General features: G+C 40.0%; 3 protein-coding genes across 3 annotated transcripts in view; 1 reads left to right on the top strand and 2 right to left on the bottom strand.

Annotated features, from left to right (window-relative positions):
* Positions 7-8,918, top strand: LOC109844472 (phospholipid:diacylglycerol acyltransferase 1). The gene is made up of 7 exons (XM_020413524.1): positions 7-533; positions 4,141-4,363; positions 4,553-4,836; positions 6,119-6,440; positions 7,421-7,686; positions 7,853-8,336; positions 8,528-8,918. Exons 1-6 carry the CDS (start codon positions 106-108, stop codon positions 8,334-8,336), a joined length of 2,007 nt encoding a protein of 668 aa, XP_020269113.1. The 5' UTR covers positions 7-105; the 3' UTR covers positions 8,528-8,918.
* Positions 8,571-11,251, bottom strand: LOC109844473. Its single transcript, XM_020413525.1, has 7 exons — positions 10,740-11,251; positions 10,503-10,620; positions 10,092-10,264; positions 9,918-9,980; positions 9,697-9,806; positions 9,337-9,486; positions 8,571-9,232 (listed from the first exon to the last, which is right to left on the bottom strand). Exons 1-7 carry the CDS (start codon positions 11,125-11,127, stop codon positions 9,068-9,070), a joined length of 1,167 nt encoding a protein of 388 aa, XP_020269114.1. The 5' UTR covers positions 11,128-11,251; the 3' UTR covers positions 8,571-9,067.
* The window catches only part of LOC109846407 (putative lipoxygenase 5), a 5,050-nt gene continuing 1,569 nt past the window's right edge, over positions 13,720-17,200 (bottom strand). Inside the window, 8 exon segments of the mRNA XM_020415644.1 lie at positions 13,720-13,843; positions 13,949-14,123; positions 14,126-14,246; positions 14,338-14,445; positions 14,530-14,615; positions 14,889-15,212; positions 15,996-16,233; positions 16,331-16,611. Of these exon segments, the coding sequence (XP_020271233.1) occupies positions 13,729-13,843; positions 13,949-14,123; positions 14,126-14,246; positions 14,338-14,445; positions 14,530-14,615; positions 14,889-15,212; positions 15,996-16,233; positions 16,331-16,611 (1,448 nt within the window). The 3' untranslated portion in view covers positions 13,720-13,728.

Raw genomic sequence — 17,200 nt, 5'->3', positions numbered from 1 at the left:
TATCCTCAAAACCCAAACCGCTAGGGTTAGGGCTTCTCTCTCTCTCTAAAAACCCAAAAAAAATAAAAAATAAAAATAAATCTAGGGTTAGGGTTGGGCTACTCGATGATCCGCCGCCGCAAAGCCCAGCCCGATCCCCCCAAACCCTCAGCCCCGCCTCCTCCGCCGCCGGAGAAGCCCAAGGACGGCGATGCTCCGGTTCCCAATAAGAAGACGAAGGAGAAGCGATGGAGCTGCGTCGACAGCTGCTGCTGGCTCATTGGCCTAATCTGCTCGATCTGGTGGTTCCTCCTCTTCCTCTACAACGCCATGCCGGCCTCGTTCCCTCAGTACGTCACCGAGGCGATAACGGGCCCGTTACCCGATCCTCCGGGGGTTAAATTGCAAAAGGAGGGCTTGACGGCGAAGCACCCGGTGGTTTTCGTGCCTGGGATTGTCACTGGGGGTCTGGAGTTGTGGGAGGGGCACCAATGCGCCGACGGATTGTTTCGAAAGCGGCTCTGGGGCGGGACTTTCGGCGAGGTCTATAAGAGGTAAGGGAGTTTTGTTTGATGATGAATTCGGTGATTTGTGGCTGAATTTTTGGGATTTAGTTGGGTTTTGAGCTAGTGATGAGTGTTTGGTGCTGACGGGTTGATTGTGATAGTAGTTAATTGAAGTTGTATGAAGTAGTGGTTAGCGATTCGGTTCTTGATTTCTAATTTTGGGATGGTGAGAGCGTGTTTCTTGCTTTGATTTTTTTGTTGGGGAAAAAAAGCTGAACTCTTGGGGTTTGTTTGCTTTAAGCTGATGGGTTGCTTAGAAAAGCACCTTAGTTAAGGGTATAAGAGGTAATGAGTTGATGAGTTGTGCTTTGTTTTAACTTGGGAGCTGGAAAAGATTGGGTTTTTATGAGAAAGGAGTGAACTTTTAGGATTAAGTAGTTGACTTTAAGCTACTGATGAGTGTTTGTTGAGGATGGATTTATTAGGAAAGTAATTAATTGAGGCTCTAAGAAGTAATGATTTAATGATTCATTTCTGGTCTCTAGTTTTGGGATGGTTTAATTAGGCGGGGAAGTTGAAAAGATTGTAGTCTTTTGAAGAAGGGCGGGGGGGCTGGGCGGGGGCATTAGCTTGCTGAATTATACTTTCGGGATTTAGTTGCTGTTATGCTATTGATAGGAATGGGTTGCTTTGGAGAAGGTCTTAACTTGAGGTTTATAAGAGGTAATGTTTGTTTGCTGTATTAAGATGGTCTATGATAAACAGAAAAACATATTGTTTTACATACTAAAAATAGTTTTTCTAAATGTATATATTTTTTGAATCACTGTGAATTCGTTCACTTTATCCGGGAGATTGCAGCGACTAGAAAATTGAATACATGGATGTAGAATTAGAGGAATTTTCATGAAGATTTAATTCTTCATTCTTTGGTATATTTGTTTACTGAGGGTTTGTCAAAAAAGAGTTTCTGGTAGTGAACACTTTTTGAGAGGTTTATAAGAATTAAGGTTGGGTTTCTCTTTTTACGGTTGATCTTGGTTGAGGTTGCTACTTAGAGGATGATCCATTGAGTCTCTTGGGTAGTCTTTGCCTACTAAGATTTGGTTGGTTTACTAGCGACTAGTGAGTGAAGTTTCTCTAGCAGTGTTTTTCATGGCTTATTCAACATGTAGTGGAACTATTTGTTCATAACATTTGGGCACTCAATTAAGAGAAATAACATTAATGAAGGATAATTTGAATCCTCTTTTAGTAGAAGTTGAATCTTCTTTATTGGTAATTAATTAAGGAAAATTTGAAGAGCTAGAAAGGGCGAACTGTTAAATTCTGGAGATACCCTATTGCATCGATTACACAGGAACCATTAGTGTCACACCTTGGGCCCGATAGCCTGTTGGCGCGATGTAAGCCTGGGGACCCATTGAGTGTAACGCATGATTTAGACTCAATTCACCGTGAAAAATGACTAGCAATTGTTGTAGTTGACTCCCATGAGTCCATGACCCATCATTTAAACCCATCCATTACTCTTACTATTGTGACAATCAACAGTAAGACTGTAAGAGGCAGTATTTAATCTATTGTGGTTTGTTTTGGGTATGCTGTTATCAGGTAAATTATTACTTTAATGAATAATGATTCGCAGAACATTTTTTTGGTGGAAATTGGGAAAGTAGAATTAATAATGATTTGCAGAACATTTTTTTGGCGCGATGTATCCATGCATGTGTGAGGCTCACGTGTATTGGCTGGTGCACATGCATGCGTTGGCATGTGTCCATCCGTGTCTGTGTGTATGCATGCGTGCATGAGTGTGATATGTTGCATGTGTCACGTTCTTTTCCTCTTTTCTTACTGGATGTGTATGTTTTGGGAGAGTGGGTATTACTTTCAGTACCAGTGGATTGATTAAAAAGAGATTAAGGTAATTGGAACCTTTTGATAGAGTCTGTTAGAAGTGCTACTTAACTCTGACTATCTATTTGCTTTAGAACTTCTCTGAAAGACTTTAATAATTGGTCAAATAGAAGAGGGGATTTAGTGGTCTTTCTTGCAGATGGATGAATGGGCGTTATTTTTTGTGATTGAACAGGAATTAGCACAAACCATGTCGGCCAACCGTGAAAATAGAAGTTTCTGTTTAAAGGTTTTGGCCCTTTTGAAGAGTTTCTATCTTCAGGTGGTCGTGTAACTTTGCTCTTCTAAACTTTAGTTTCAGAAATACTTCGCAGAACTTGATATGAAGAAGTCGTGACAGAAGAAAGTAAATATTCTCCTCTTCTTGGATCTTGAACTGTCAAAATTAGCTCAAGTTTTAGTGAATATGGCTCTTTACTGAAATGTATCTTTAAGGAATACAGACTGAACCTTTTTGTTATTCAGTTAAAACGTTTGTTGTGCCTAGTAAAAGTAAATTGTGAAATCTTAAACAATATCATAATGATATTGTTTTTCTCCGGTCTCTCTTGGTTTACTATAACTAGATTTTGTTAAGTATCTTTATCCTGTAATCTTAGAATGCTTCTTTCCCCTTGAAATTCCCAGTTTGTTATTTTGTAAATTAACAATGTATGAAAATTGGAGCTTATCTTTTACATCTATAAAAGATGAGTTGGCCTTCAGTTCTAAGTGCTTTTACTGCTTTTACTGAAATAAAGGGCACTGACAGGATTAACCCCTTTCATTTCCACTTCATCACCACGAACTATCCTACCTCAATCTCAAATTTCACCTTCTTAAGTCATAAACCAGCTACCCATGGAGAAATCACTGACCTGCCATCTTTGGAGTTTGGGGTGAAAGGAATGAGAGTATAGAAACATTGTGAACCACCGCTATTATTTGGCTGTAGAAGTAAATGTTAATGTTATAGAAAGCTTAGGTGCTAGACTGGTGTCTAGGTAGATTTCTTTCCTCATTTAAGTGGTGGTCGAAGAAGTTTTGCCGAAAGCGGAGGAAGTAGTGGAAATATTCATATTTGGAGGTTAAAATGAGTTTGAAGGAGGTTGGAGGACATATAGGCTGCAACACAGAAAATCACGATTAATGTCTAAAGGGTGCAATTCATGTAAGCAAATAATGCTCTCCTAAACACTCCCAACACCTAAGTGGGCAGCCTAGGTACCGCCTAGGCACTAGGCGCTAGTTAGGCGGCCTAGGTACCACTTAGGTCTAGATATACGCCTAGGCGAACTAGGCGGAGGCTTTTTAAAACAGTGTTAAGCTTTATAATTCATCTTTAATATTTGAGGAAGTTACATTTTAAATCTTCGCCTTTCGGCTAATACACATTTGTTGTAAATTTTAATCACTCCATGATTGTCCAAAATCTAATCAGTTTTTTATTATTTCTCTGCATTGATGGCTGCAGTCAGTAATATGCTGCTCAGTTTGTTGGTCATATTCTAATTGGGGCTAGTACTGGTCAAATTTTCAAGTAATTCCAGAAGGCAATCTTTAATTTTATTGCATGCTTGCTAAATTGACAATAATTTACACGCCTCAACAATTGTTAATAGTACAGTGGTTATTTGTAAAAAGAATATCTGAGAAGAAACTCATTGTTCCTGCCCCTATCTCTGAGTTCATAATACAAACTCTAATGCATCTTTGTTCCTTGTATTTGCTTAACTATATTTCTTAAATTTTCCAGACCTTTATGCTGGGTTGAGCATATGTCTCTTGACAATGAGACTGGACTGGATCCTGAAGGCATAAGAGTCAGGTCTGTCACAGGCCTTGTTGCGGCAGATTATTTTGCTCCTGGCTACTTTGTTTGGGCAGTGTTAATCGCTAATTTGGCTCGAATTGGGTATGAAGAAAAAACAATGTATATGGCTGCATATGATTGGAGAATCTCTTTTCAAAACACTGAGGTAGCTCTCTCTCTCTCTCTCTCTCTCTCTCTCTCTCTCTCTCATCCTACTTCATGATTATGTTCTTTCTTCTTCTTTTTTACCTTTCCTTTTTTTTGTTTGTACGATTATAGTTGCTTTCTTGTGCTTTTTGATTCACGCTCAACTAAATTGTATGTTGACAAACCTATTATGAACTGTTCTATGCAGGTAAGGGATCAAACCCTTAGCAGGATAAAGAGTAACATAGAACTAATGGTATCTACAAATGGTGGAAAGAAGGTTGTAGTCATTCCACATTCCATGGGAGTTCTGTACTTCCTGCATTTTATGAAGTGGGTTGAGGCACCTGCTCCAATGGGGGGTGGTGGTGATTCAGATTGGTGCGCAAAGCATATAAAAGCAGTGATGAATATTGGCGGGCCTTTCTTAGGTGTTCCTAAAGCAGTTGCAGGACTGTTCTCAGCTGAAGCAAAGGATGTTGCTGTTGCCAGGTTGGTTTCTATTGAATGGTTTGATGTTGCCAATTGTGCAAATGTGCAATTTTTATCCTTCTCCCTTCTTTCTGTACAAAGAGTAATGTACACCATCTTCTGCTGCTTTTACAACTTTGATGCATAACATTAAAATTTCTATATCAATCATGTAAAGTATGCTTGCTCTTTCAAAGAACATTACCCAGCATTATAGAATGATTAAAGCTACATCTCAATTATCAACCTTATTTTGTACCCAAGATAAATCAGGTGCTAGGCCATATAACCGATGGAAGTTTAAGGCAAACCATAAACAGGCAGTCTTTCACACTCCCTCAGATGGATCCATTGGGCTATTGGGAGACGTGACTTGCTGAAAGGTGATTTGCGTGGAAAGGAAGAACAATTGGAAATAGATATATTTCAAGTTGTTAATGACAAAGTTTGGACCCAAGACCTCTTGAAACATGCTGAATATCATATTAGGTAACATCTTAGGTCAAAAGCGTAAGTAGATGGTCGTAGGCTAACAATGTGTGCCAAACAATCCTTTCGTATCCTTTTAACTGCGAGGTGTTGTTTGGCAACTTGTCAAGTGAGGGATCAGAAGGATTATGTGATTATGCACTTCGTAACCTGCCAAACACCAAACATATATGAATTGAGAATAAGGGGTGAATTATCTTATTCACAAACACCAAAAAATGGTTAAGGTAATTGGTAATCCAGACAGGTTAAGAGGAGTTGGCCTCTCAAAATGAGGGATTGACTATTCTGACCCTCTTGATGGATTGCCAAATACCTGTTTATATAGAGAGGATTGACAACCTGCATAAATACCAACAAAAGCACAAGGTATAAAAATGACATGAGGCTGACCTTAGACTGGTTGACTGACTGAATTTTTTTTTCTTTTGAAATGAACTAGCTAGATTAACCCTTTCTTTAACTCTATTTCCTTTAGCTTTATGCTGAATTTATGAGAAACCTTTACTTGTTTTTAACGAATAAAGATAGATCTGTTGGTAGAACCGTAAAGGCAAATAGGCTTTGGGTTCCAGGTGCTCGAAGGTATATCAACTTCAATTTCTAGACATTTTGGGTTAAATTTCAACATTCCTCACAATCGTTTCTCGATTAACAATAATAACTGTTTTGATCATTTGGTAAGCAAATATTTTATAGCATGGATGATGATATTTTATGCTGATATATTTTTATTAATTATCTCATGATTCAGTATTTTCACTTTTATGTATCTGGAAAGGAAGTATTTCTTTACTATGTTCTTCCTAAACAGGGCGATTGCACCTGGTGTGCTTGACTCTGATTTCCTTGGACTTCAGACTTTGCGGCATCTTATGCGTATGACTAGGACATGGGATGCGACTATGTCAATGATTCCCAAAGGCGGTGATACAATTTGGGGTGGTCTAGATTGGTCACCAGAAGAAGATTATGTCTGTACGAAGAAACAGAAAAACAACGATTCTTATGCTTATCATGAAGTAAATAGTGGAAAATTGGACCAGTCACATACTGTAAATTATGGAAGACTTATTTCTTTCGGAAAAGATGTGGCAGAGATGCCTTCGTCCAAGATTGAACGAATAGATTTCCGGGTAAAATATTCTTGCCAACGGTCTTGTGATATTTTTGTCATGTACCTGAATTCATCTCTACTAATGATAATTTTTATAAGTTTATTTACATTTCCCCTTCTCTGTTTGAATGAATCATGCATTTTATGTTTGCATTTTGGCTATTTTAGGAGATATCCATAATATTTTTTATCCATCAATGACTTTGAAGACTATGTTGTGTAATACCAGACAACCTGAAATAAATTATATGAAGTGTCAACAAACAATGATTTTATGTTGAGTTCCTTGGTAAGAAGAGTAACTTGCCCTTCTGGCTAACATCCCTTCCACACAGTGCTAATACCTAGAAGGCCTAATTGTGATTTATGAAATATGAGGATTTTACCTGTGCTTAAAAGCTCCATGATATTTTTATCTAAGAAATAAAAAGCATTGCCCGTCAAGTGAATATGATAGACAATGTGTTTAAATTGTTAGAGATCTAATGGAAGATAACTTTGGTAGTAAAATGGGCAATATGCAGGCATGTTGTTTACGGAATGAGAAGTGCTGTCAACGGATATGCTAAATTTGTGCCAAACAGAGACAGTAGAAAATACAGGAGACTTACGTGCCCTCAACTACACCTTAAACGAAAGGCGCGTACACATGTATGTGTAGCTGTATTCTTAAAGGCCTAATTTCCCCCTTTTCTACCATAATGTCCTGGTCTATAGGACAAAATATGGCTTAGCATGTACGAGACATCATGATGAGGTTGATGCTATTCAAAATGTGAGGGACAGTGCTAAATGAATATATCTATGAGGATCAGGAGTTAACTCTACAGGTTTTGGACTATGTATTTATTGGATTCCCATTGCATGGTCATCGCCTGACTTCCTTGACGACCATAAGAAGATAAATATGAGAGCACTTGAACCTTTGATACGATGAACATAATTGTGATAATGCTTTCTTCTGCCAATGTTTTTGGGCTAATTCATTAAATTTTACAGGATGCCATTAAAGGTAACAACATTGCTCATTCAAGTGCATCATGTCGTGATACTTGGACAGAGTATCATGAACTGGGTTGGGGTGGAATAAAGGCTGTTGCTGATTACAAGGCCTATACCGCTGATTCTGTTTTGGATCTTCTTCATTTTGTTGCCCCAAAAATGATGCAACGTGGAAGTGCTCATTTTTCATACGGCATTGCGGAGAATTTGGATGATCCAAAATACCAGCATTACAAATATTGGTCGAATCCCTTGGAGACAAAGTAAGTTCTGTCTGTACCTATACAACTAAAATAACTTTGTTCTGATATCAGCCATGAAACTTTTTCATCAGTGATTGCTGTTCTAGAAACATATAAAATTGATTTTCTTCATGGAAGATTAGTTTTGCCTTCTATTTAACTGCCTAAATTTCCCCCCTTGTTGCAGATTACCTAATGCTCCCGATATGGAGATATATTCTATGTATGGAGTAGGGATTCCTACTGAAAGGTCATATGTCTACAAGTTATCTCCCTCATCTGAGTGCTATATCCCTTTTCAAATTGACGCATCTGCCGAAGGTGGAAATGACAATAACTGTTTGCATGGTGGGGTTTATTTGGTCGACGGAGATGAAACAGTGCCAGCACTTAGTGCAGGCTTCATGTCTGCAAAAGGTTGGAGGGGGAAAACACGGTTTAATCCTGCTGGTAGCAAGACTTATAATAGGGAATATGCTCATGCCCCTCCAGCTAATTTGTTGGAAGGCCGTGGTACTCAGAGCGGTGCACATGTTGATATTATGGGCAACTTTGCTTTGATTGAAGATATAATCAGAGTAGCAGCAGGAGCTACTGGAGAGGATTTGGGTGGTGATCAAGTTTACACAGATATATTCAAATGGTCAGACAAGATCAATATACAGCTATAGGTACACTCTTATTGAGATGAGATATTTAGTTATTTATTAATTCTTTGGGGTTAACCTGACCATGAACTTTCAAAATTATACTAAACCCCCTGAACTATTGGAAAATATCATAACCTGTGTTCAAACTTATTACTGCCTTTACATACCTTGATATAGTTCCACTTGACAAAATTTCAATATATGGATTTCAGGTTCTTGGAGAAGGGGGAAAAAAGGGAAAACTTAACGTATCCATTTTTTTTTCTTGCAATTTACGTCTGGGACGAAATCGAAATTGCACAGGTCTGCGCGACTAAATCGAAATTGCAAAAATCCTTTCCCCCAGAGTATATTCTTTTGGAGAATACCAAAACGGTGATTCTGCTGGACTGCCCCCAACCATCGTTGAGTTTGAGCTCATGCACATTTACCTTTTCCACCACCACCACGCACCAGAGGGGAAAAAACAAAGGAAAATCTGGTCATTCATGTGTGCATCCAATTTCTCATTAAATGTATTTTTTCTGTATCGCGTGGTAGATGTGCTGTACTGAGCAGCAGATGTGAAATATTTATTGAAGAAATTTAGATTGTATATTTTTACATCAAAAATCTCATGGTTTCTTTTATGATCGAATTTGATCGAAATCCGTTCATCGCGCGGGAGAACAAACTTCAAAGTAACATACAGAATCGATGTCCAAAAGTAACTTATTCAACACCAGCAGAGCAAATAACGGAGGCTCAAGCTCTTAACTGAGAGCCACAGCAACGATGTCCTGATACAGCTTTTCTCTCTTCTCCCTCTCTCTTTCTATTTCATCTCTTATGGCCATTGTTTCCTCTACTCTGCCTTGATTCAACTTCTCTTTCAGAGTCCTCTCCAGTCCTTCAATTCTGTTATCTATGCTCTTGACCTATATTATATCCATCACAAGAAAATAATTACTATTATTGGTGTTATATATATAAATATATAGTTGTGGCCGAAGAATTTAGAAAGAGAGAGAGAGAGAGAGACCTTGCGATATGGCCATCGTACAATCTTATGCTTTCGACATTGTATTTTCAGCGTTGTAGGACATATGTTTAACCTTCGCGCTGCTTCTTCTGCTCTCACGTGAAAATGCGGTAAAAGATCCATAATAGTCATACCGGCAGTTCTTTCTCTCTGCCGAAAAATATGGAAATGAATAAACGAATTGAAAAAAAAAAAAAAACGAAACAAGAATGATTGAATTGGGCTATAGAAAGATTAGTTTCTTGGTACTATATATATGGTTGACTTTGGTTCTTTCTTATATCCGTGTTAACGGTGAATGACGGCAAGACTCTCTCTTCACCTTCGTGGATGTTTGAAAGCAGAAAGAATAAAAGATACCTGCTCACTGACACTCAGCCTACGAGGCCTTGGTGGAGGATTAGGACTGAGTGGACCGAGCGGTTCTGCGGCAACATTATCACTAGACTCTCCTGGACCTTCTACCCACGCTGAGAAAAATAATCAATATTATTTTTTCAAATAAACGCTTGATGTTTTGTTAACTTTATAAAATTTCAATGCATGAAAAGTTGCAGTGGTCAAGTCTAAATGAATTTAACCTTGATTGCCAATGGCTTGAGGGACTTGGTCCGGTCCCGCCCGGCCTCCTTCCCCATCGTTTCCTAATTAATTACAAAAAAATTAAAATAAGAGCGTCAAAATGGTCGAAAATGCGAAAAACTTCACAGTAAATAATATGTAGGATTTTTGTATAAATACAGAAAAAAACCGACCTTCATTCGAATTTTCTGGAGTGGATTCCCGATCATCGTCATTGTCGCCTCCGAGTAGTTTGTTATAAATCCTTATAAAAGAATCTTGCAGGACAAATGAACCATCTTGATTCATTTGTATTGCATAATTGGATAGATAAGCGTTCACCGATTCTACACTATGACCCTCAAACCTGCAAATAATGAGTTATAATCATGCAAATATTCAGAGATTTATGATTGACTTTTTAGTACCTTCTTATCAAATTAAACATTAGTGTACGTGCTTTGGCTTTCATGATCATAAATATGTGCATGTTTTACTACGACATGCGTTATTAATTTCAGTTTCTTAGAGATGGAAATGAATGATGATCAACGAAAACTATGTACTAATTCAATAACTAAAAAAAAATTGTGATTGCTCATTACTTTAAATAAAACGCTTCGGCTCCGTTGATAACCTCAGGATCTGTAGCCTCTGCATCAAATACGAGATGATCTATGTTCGTCCCCACTGCGTGGACAGTAAGCCTCATGTTGTAGAGTCCTTCACAAATTAATAAGAAAAAAAAAAATTCAAAAATCACCAAAAAAAAAACCTCAATCATTGGAGAGGGGGAAAAAAACCATGCATCCCTCTTCAAATTCTTAGTTACCAAAACATACCATTGGTATAATCAGACAACTGGCTAACGCAAATACACCGGCTGCAGTCCACATTTCCAGGTTGTACCAAAAGAAACCCCAACTCCTTTGTTCCGCTTGACGAAGGATTTCCCGTATGTAAACCCCCTCCTCCTCCTCTCGCTTCCTCAACCGTAACATCATTCTCATATTCACCATAATTAAAGAAATCGTCGAAATTGAAGTCACCCGATGAATCGTCGTAACCCAGAAAGTTATCGTCTTGTCTTATCGGAGGAGGCCATATGTTATCATGTCGAGTAAAATCCATAGGAGCGTTGAAGGGTAATGGTTCAGGGCAATAATCATCAAGATGCCGACGCAGATCAGCGTCAGGGTCATTGTTAAAAAGGTTTTTGGGACTATCCATAGATATTATATTATCTTATCTTTTATATATATTTATTTATTATATACAAATGTACGGCACCGACCGGCGAGGGTTACCGCCGGTCGAATGCCGGTGAAGGGATTGAAAGAGATTGCTAAGAATGATAAGGGGTGAGAGAGAGTAGAGAGAGAGAGAGAACAGGGGAGTTTATATAGGAAAAAAGGGGAAGGGGGTGATTTGCTACTGGTTTTTTTTTGAAAGTGGAGGGTAGTTATGAATTGGTTGCTTGTGACCGTTGGAGGCAACGTTTGGATTTTCTTTGTCCCTTTGGAAATTAAAGGATGCATGCGATTCGCTGGGGATGTTATGGGGTCGGTTCTATCTAGTTGGTTTGTACCCGACCCGGTGGAATAGGCAATAAGTTGGTTTCCAATCTCTAGGCATTAGCAGATATCTGATATGAAAGGAAAAATTTGCAAAATAGACCTATTTTGCTAAATATTTAGCAAAACAGACCGTTTTGCTAAATATTTAGCAAAATAGACATTTTTTTGGCCTGTTGACCAAAAAGATGTCGATTTTGTTAAACAGATCATTCGAAACATACGAGACTAGTAGTCTCGTATGATTTAATCCCCCATTAAATCATACGGGACTACTAGTCCTGTATGTTTCGAATGATCTATTTTGCAAAAAGAGGTATATTTTGCAAATTTCTTCGATATGAAATGTAAGCCTGAAATATTAAGTGGAATTCTAGCGTTACGAGTGTATCGTAAGTTTGTATCAATCTACCTAGTAAATCATCAACCTTATTCCATTATGTCGTCGACTAATCTTTCTGTAATCTGATATTCTACATTCAATATCTTATTTTGTGAATGTAGTGGGTTTATATCACATTAGACCTTGTACTACATGTTTCCTACTTGTAGTCCATGCCAACAGGTAGAATAAGTTTGGATCCTGTCAGAAAGCCACACCGCGTGAGTGAGTCGATCTGATCTACTCAGGGAGACAACGAAATGTCCGAACTACCCTCCCGCTTGACACACGTGCGGTTCAAAAGCGCCTGACACGGTGCAGAGCGTTCTGATAGGATCCACACTCTCAACAACAGAAAGAAAAATGGATTTGGATCCTCTCCACTACAAAAAAGTAGTGGAGAGACCACTACTTTTAATCTCAAGCATTGATTATTTAGTAGGCGGTTATGATACAATCTAAATCTAACACTTACCATACCCCTGTGTATTGCACTCATTCCTAATTTGCACTAAAAGAAAAAATCATAACCATCAACTAGATAATCAATGGCTATGATTATGTATTGGTCCCTCCACTATTTTTTTTATAGTGGAGAGGATCCGAATCCAAGAAAAACCCCAGGAAATATTTCATGTAAGCCCCTGTTGAAGGCCGTTAACGGCCACATTCACACATTAGCTTCTCTTCGAATCAGATTATTATACGTACAACACCTCCATAGTCTACCGCCATAACTTTAATTAATTCAAATCAACTTCTCTTCAATTAATTATATTATATACCAACTTAATTATCCCCATACCCCCTTAATTCCAAAAACTTTACATACCAAAATTAATTTAATTAGATCATATGGACACGCTATTAGGCACTCCTCTACAGGTAATCCCGGGCTCGGAGCTCGGCGCCATCAGTTCATACGGCAAAACCCCGGCCCCACACCTGTTCCTAAGCTCCGGATCCTTATTCCTCCTCCCAATCTCCTCCTCCGCCTTCTTAACCTCCGCCGCGAAGCAGCGGAACTTCTCCACCATCTCCTTGTCCCCCGTCCATGAGTACGCCTCCCGTCTCTCCCCGATGTACTCTCGTTCCGACGAGTGCGTCGACAACGTGTCGATCACCGTCATGACGTCGTAGTCTGCGTCAGAGCTCAGGCACGCGGCAGGTAAAACGCGTGCGGGTCGGAGGAAGTTCTCGAACTCAGGGATCGCCGAGGATGGGAGTAGCCGCCGACATCATGGCGGGCGGGTTGGGGATGTAGCCGCCGTTAGGGGTCTATTGAGCGAACGTGAGGCTGCGTGGCTTGGCGCAGGCGAGCGAGCGATTAGGGTTGTGAGGAATAGGAGCAAGCAGTCGGCGGATGTAGCAGCGGCGGCCACCGGAGGTCTTGTCGGGTGGCCACGTGATGGATTCGGCGTACCAGGATTGGAGCCGGATCCTGTTGAAGCTGGGAGGCGTCAAGGAGTAGGCCGGCGAGTAGGGTTGAGATCCAGGATCGATCGACCGACCAGTAGGAGGAGGCAATACGGCAGCCGTAAGGTAGTCTCAATGAGCAGTTTGAGGCGTGTGTCCTGTTGGAGTTTTCTACTGCATGCCCCTGGAATTGAACGGGGACGAAACGCGCAACAAATCAGTAACCACCACGCCATAGCTTCTATTGAATCACAATATCTATTATTCAAAGATTGTCGATGAGTCATTCGAGGTATTATCGCATACACTTCTGATAGATCAAGCCAGGAGAGCCCTGACTGTTTATCGAACGCAATATTTATTAAGCGGCACGCGTTATCTACATAAACATGATCCCGAGTGTGATCCGGACTCTACGATGCCGCGCCGCTGATGAGATTTGACGACGGCCAATGCGCATTATCTCAATGTGTATCTCATATGTGGCTTCAATAGCTTGAAGATCGGATGCATCACGCTCAACTGCCTGTGCGCTCCTATTATGAACGGCTCTAAACACGCATGCGTCTTCAACCTGAATCAAATCAACCGATCGCGTCAGTACGTACTCTCGTCTGACGACCATCGTGTTTCGTTTAAAAAAGATCAATAATAAACCAGCACGGCGAAAATTTAGTACCAGTGGTTGACGAGTTGGTGGACGCCTGCGTCGTTGGAGCAGACGTGAGCCTTGGCCATCTGCCAGAGCCAATTGTCGGTTGCGTTGCTGGGCGGAGTCGACGCTTGAACGATCGAACCCGTGCAGGACGCGGCCAGCGAGCTGAGCTCGATCGACATCGCGCTCAGGTGCGAGCAGGTAAGAAGAACAGTGTTCGGGTAGCGTAGGCCTTCCGACCATCCTGAGCGTTGATCCGGTCGATGAACGGGAGGTATGCGTCGTGGAAGTCCAACATGTACAACTTGTTCTCCTCCAACGCCTTCATAGTTTTAACGAGCTTTTTAGACCCGTGTTCTTAAACTAGAAACTGGAACCGTTAAAAATCGCGAGGGGTATTTCGGTCAATTTACCTGTTGAACCGACATTCCGTCGAGCTGCCCGATGATGTGCTCTTCTTTGATGGCGGATTCGGGAGGGCCGTAGGTTTCCGGGTCGAGCTTGCTCACCGGTGGGAAGACCTGAAAGGACAGAAGTACCCCCACAATTTAGAAGGGTATTCATATGACGAAAGTGACCTCCCTCGATGGTGTAAGAGAAATTACCTGAAGTCTTTCAATGTCGACAGGGTTAATCCCCGCTAGAGCCTGCCGGGCGAATTCGTCATCCCTCAGCCAAGCAAACTTGTCCTCTGTTGTAAATAAAACAAAAACAAAGGGGGTGCTTAAATAAAATATGCAGGACCGGTAGAACATTTAATTGTCTCTACGGATGTCGTTTATAGTGAAAATACAGCACGTGTATCTTGCTCTAAACATGCTACTTTATGTGAGTGCCGAGGTAGGCCCCCTAAGCAATTGATAGTGGGGAGTATCATATTTATGTGAGTGCCAAGGTAGGCCCCTCTAAACATGCACGATGTTAAATACTGAACATATATAGAGGCAAGTTTTATTGTACTTACTGCTAATGATGTGGGGAGTATCATATTTAAGTATCCCCTCGCTAGATTCTTGGATGTCACTAACAAAGGGTATCTTCTTCCAAATGTGATCTTGCAACCCTTGCTTCAACCGGATCCCCTCTTTGAAGAGGTTGTCGATATCGTGGAAGCCGCCGAAGTCATGGCTCTCCGGTGAAATAGATGCAACGACTTGAGGGACGATGTTGTGGAGTATTGCTTTCAGCGCTCCGGCTGAGAGCATATCTTCTTTCCCCTCTTCAAACTGTTCGTCTCTGGGGACGTAGATTGGATGTGGGTACTCTACCCTGCTTTCTGTTGTCGGGTCTGTTAAAAACACGTCAATCAATAATCAGAAGATGAGAATTTATTAATGAAATATAATGATCATATTTCATCCGTGATAAATTAAAAATATATATAAACCAGGAAAATGTTGAAGGCATTAAGTTTTTCAAAATTGGTCCAAATATAAGCACTATTCACTTAACATCTAATTAAGGTATTTGCTCTTTTACCCTTTTTTTAGCTTCTATTTTAGCCTATAATTCCTAGAGATTCTCTAGAAACCAACATGATATAGCTAAATGGTCAAAAGACTTTTGAGTACCTGGTTCCTGGAATTTTCTAGTTCAAAGCATATAAAGCTGTCTTCGCTAGCTACGTGTTTCTTGTCTTCTTTAACTTGGACGCAGCAACACTTTGATAATGACTTTTCTTGTCTAATTAATTGATGAAGAGATCTAACTTGGAGGAAGCATTAAATAATTTCGAAGTCAAATCTCTTTTGAACCGTATGAAATTAGGGAGTTGCTACAGGCACCCTCGGGCACACCTCCGTCCACCCCCAGCTACAGTGCAGAGGTCCCACTTGAGATTTTTAAAAAAAAAATCTCAAGTGGGCCCCCTACACTGTAGCTAAGAGGTGGGTGGGTGGGGGGTGCCTGTATCATTTTTCATGAAATTAATACCCTAAGCCACCTATTTTCTTTCTTTTCCTTAATTTGAAAGTACACAATTTCAAGTAATATATTTCTACTCGTCAAACACAGTATAGCATTTGAAAATTTTAACTAGTGTATGTATATGGCCAGTACAAATACGACATACCCGTATTCGCAGGCGGTCGTCCGGTTCGACACCGCCGTGGATACGGTATCTTCTCTCCTCCCAGTGTCGGTCGAGAGAATTCAAATCCTTTATCAGGATATCCCAAGTCGTTATAGGTCGCGTAGTCGTAGATCCTATCTGAGATCCTCCTCTCGCCTTTCCCGTCGCCTCTCAGCTCCTTCAGTTCCCTCTTCCTCAACTCCTTCAAACCTGGAGGAGTTTCAGAGGGCAAATACGGCTGCCAAAAAAAAAATACAAATTATTTTTTCAATAAGAATCACGGATACAAAGCCAGTAGGCCAATTAAAAAATAAAATAAAATAAATAAAAAATACCTTGTTACAAAAGAAAACTCTTTTGTCAGGGTTAAGCCTGGAGGGCTGGACCCAAGAGTTGCAAGTGAAGTGAACCGGAGCACGAGCGAAACCTTCGACCAAAATGCTCTCCAAATAGAACTCCTTGTGGTGCTTGTTCATCACCGTGATTGCTCCTGGCTCGCCGAACGCAGAGTCAACCACGAACTCCGCGGTATACACGACTTTCTGATCTTTGACTTTCTTCTTCTCGAACCAGCCTCGTAACGCAGCTTTACCGCTCGTTTTCGCTCTTTTCGTCCCTATATACATACATACATTTATTAATAAAAAAAAAAATAAAAAAGTCAATTATTTTCTCAAAAAAATGAGGAAAGTCAAAACAAATTATTCAAAATGGAATGTTGTAGCATTTGTTTGAATTTTTTTTGTGAACAGTTTACATATTAATTTGAACAAGCAAGTTTGGTCAAACACTATGTAAGTCCTAACAAGGAAGAAACTAAGCAATCCCATGACTTTGACCGAGTAAACAAGACTATTCGATCAAGACAGATCCACATATTGGGAGAATTAGGTGACATATCGATGTCCTTGAATTGAATGTCAAAGTGCTAGCTTAGTCACCAACACAGACTAGGGGCGTGTCGGTCGAAACCATGTTATTAGAAATGTATATATAAATATATGCTACGTACCTTAATCCTCAAAAAAATTAATTGAAAAAAGTGCCGGGAATTAATGAGGAATCAAAAGACAAGAACCCATATATTGAATATTTCTGAATAATGATTATAATAACATGGGGTGTCCATTCTAAACTTAGCATTGGGTACAAGTAACTAAAAGGTATTTTTTACGTGTAAAACTTTGTTACTTGGGCTTAAAAAG

The sequence above is a fragment of the Asparagus officinalis genome, chromosome 6, assembly GCF_001876935.1.
Source record: "Asparagus officinalis chromosome 6, Aspof.V1, whole genome shotgun sequence".
Taxonomy (NCBI): Eukaryota; Viridiplantae; Streptophyta; class Magnoliopsida; order Asparagales; family Asparagaceae; genus Asparagus; species Asparagus officinalis.
This window is presented reverse-complemented; position numbering and strand designations above follow the sequence as displayed.

Coding starts and splice junctions, on each gene's coding strand:
- LOC109844472 (XM_020413524.1), top strand. CDS start 106: ATGATCCGCCGCCGCAAAGCCCAGCCCGATCCCCCCAAACCCTCAGCC. Junction 6,441..7,420: donor TTGAACGAATAGATTTCCGG/GTAAAATATTCT, acceptor TAAATTTTACAG/GATGCCATTAAAGGTAACAA. Junction 7,687..7,852: donor TCGAATCCCTTGGAGACAAA/GTAAGTTCTGTC, acceptor CCCTTGTTGCAG/ATTACCTAATGCTCCCGATA.
- LOC109844473 (XM_020413525.1), bottom strand. CDS start 11,127: ATGGATAGTCCCAAAAACCTTTTTAACAATGACCCTGACGCTGATCTG. Junction 10,265..10,502: donor GCCGAAGCGTTTTATTTAAA/GTAATGAGCAAT, acceptor CATTATTTGCAG/GTTTGAGGGTCATAGTGTAG. Junction 9,807..9,917: donor TCAAGCCATTGGCAATCAAG/GTTAAATTCATT, acceptor TATTTTTCTCAG/CGTGGGTAGAAGGTCCAGGA.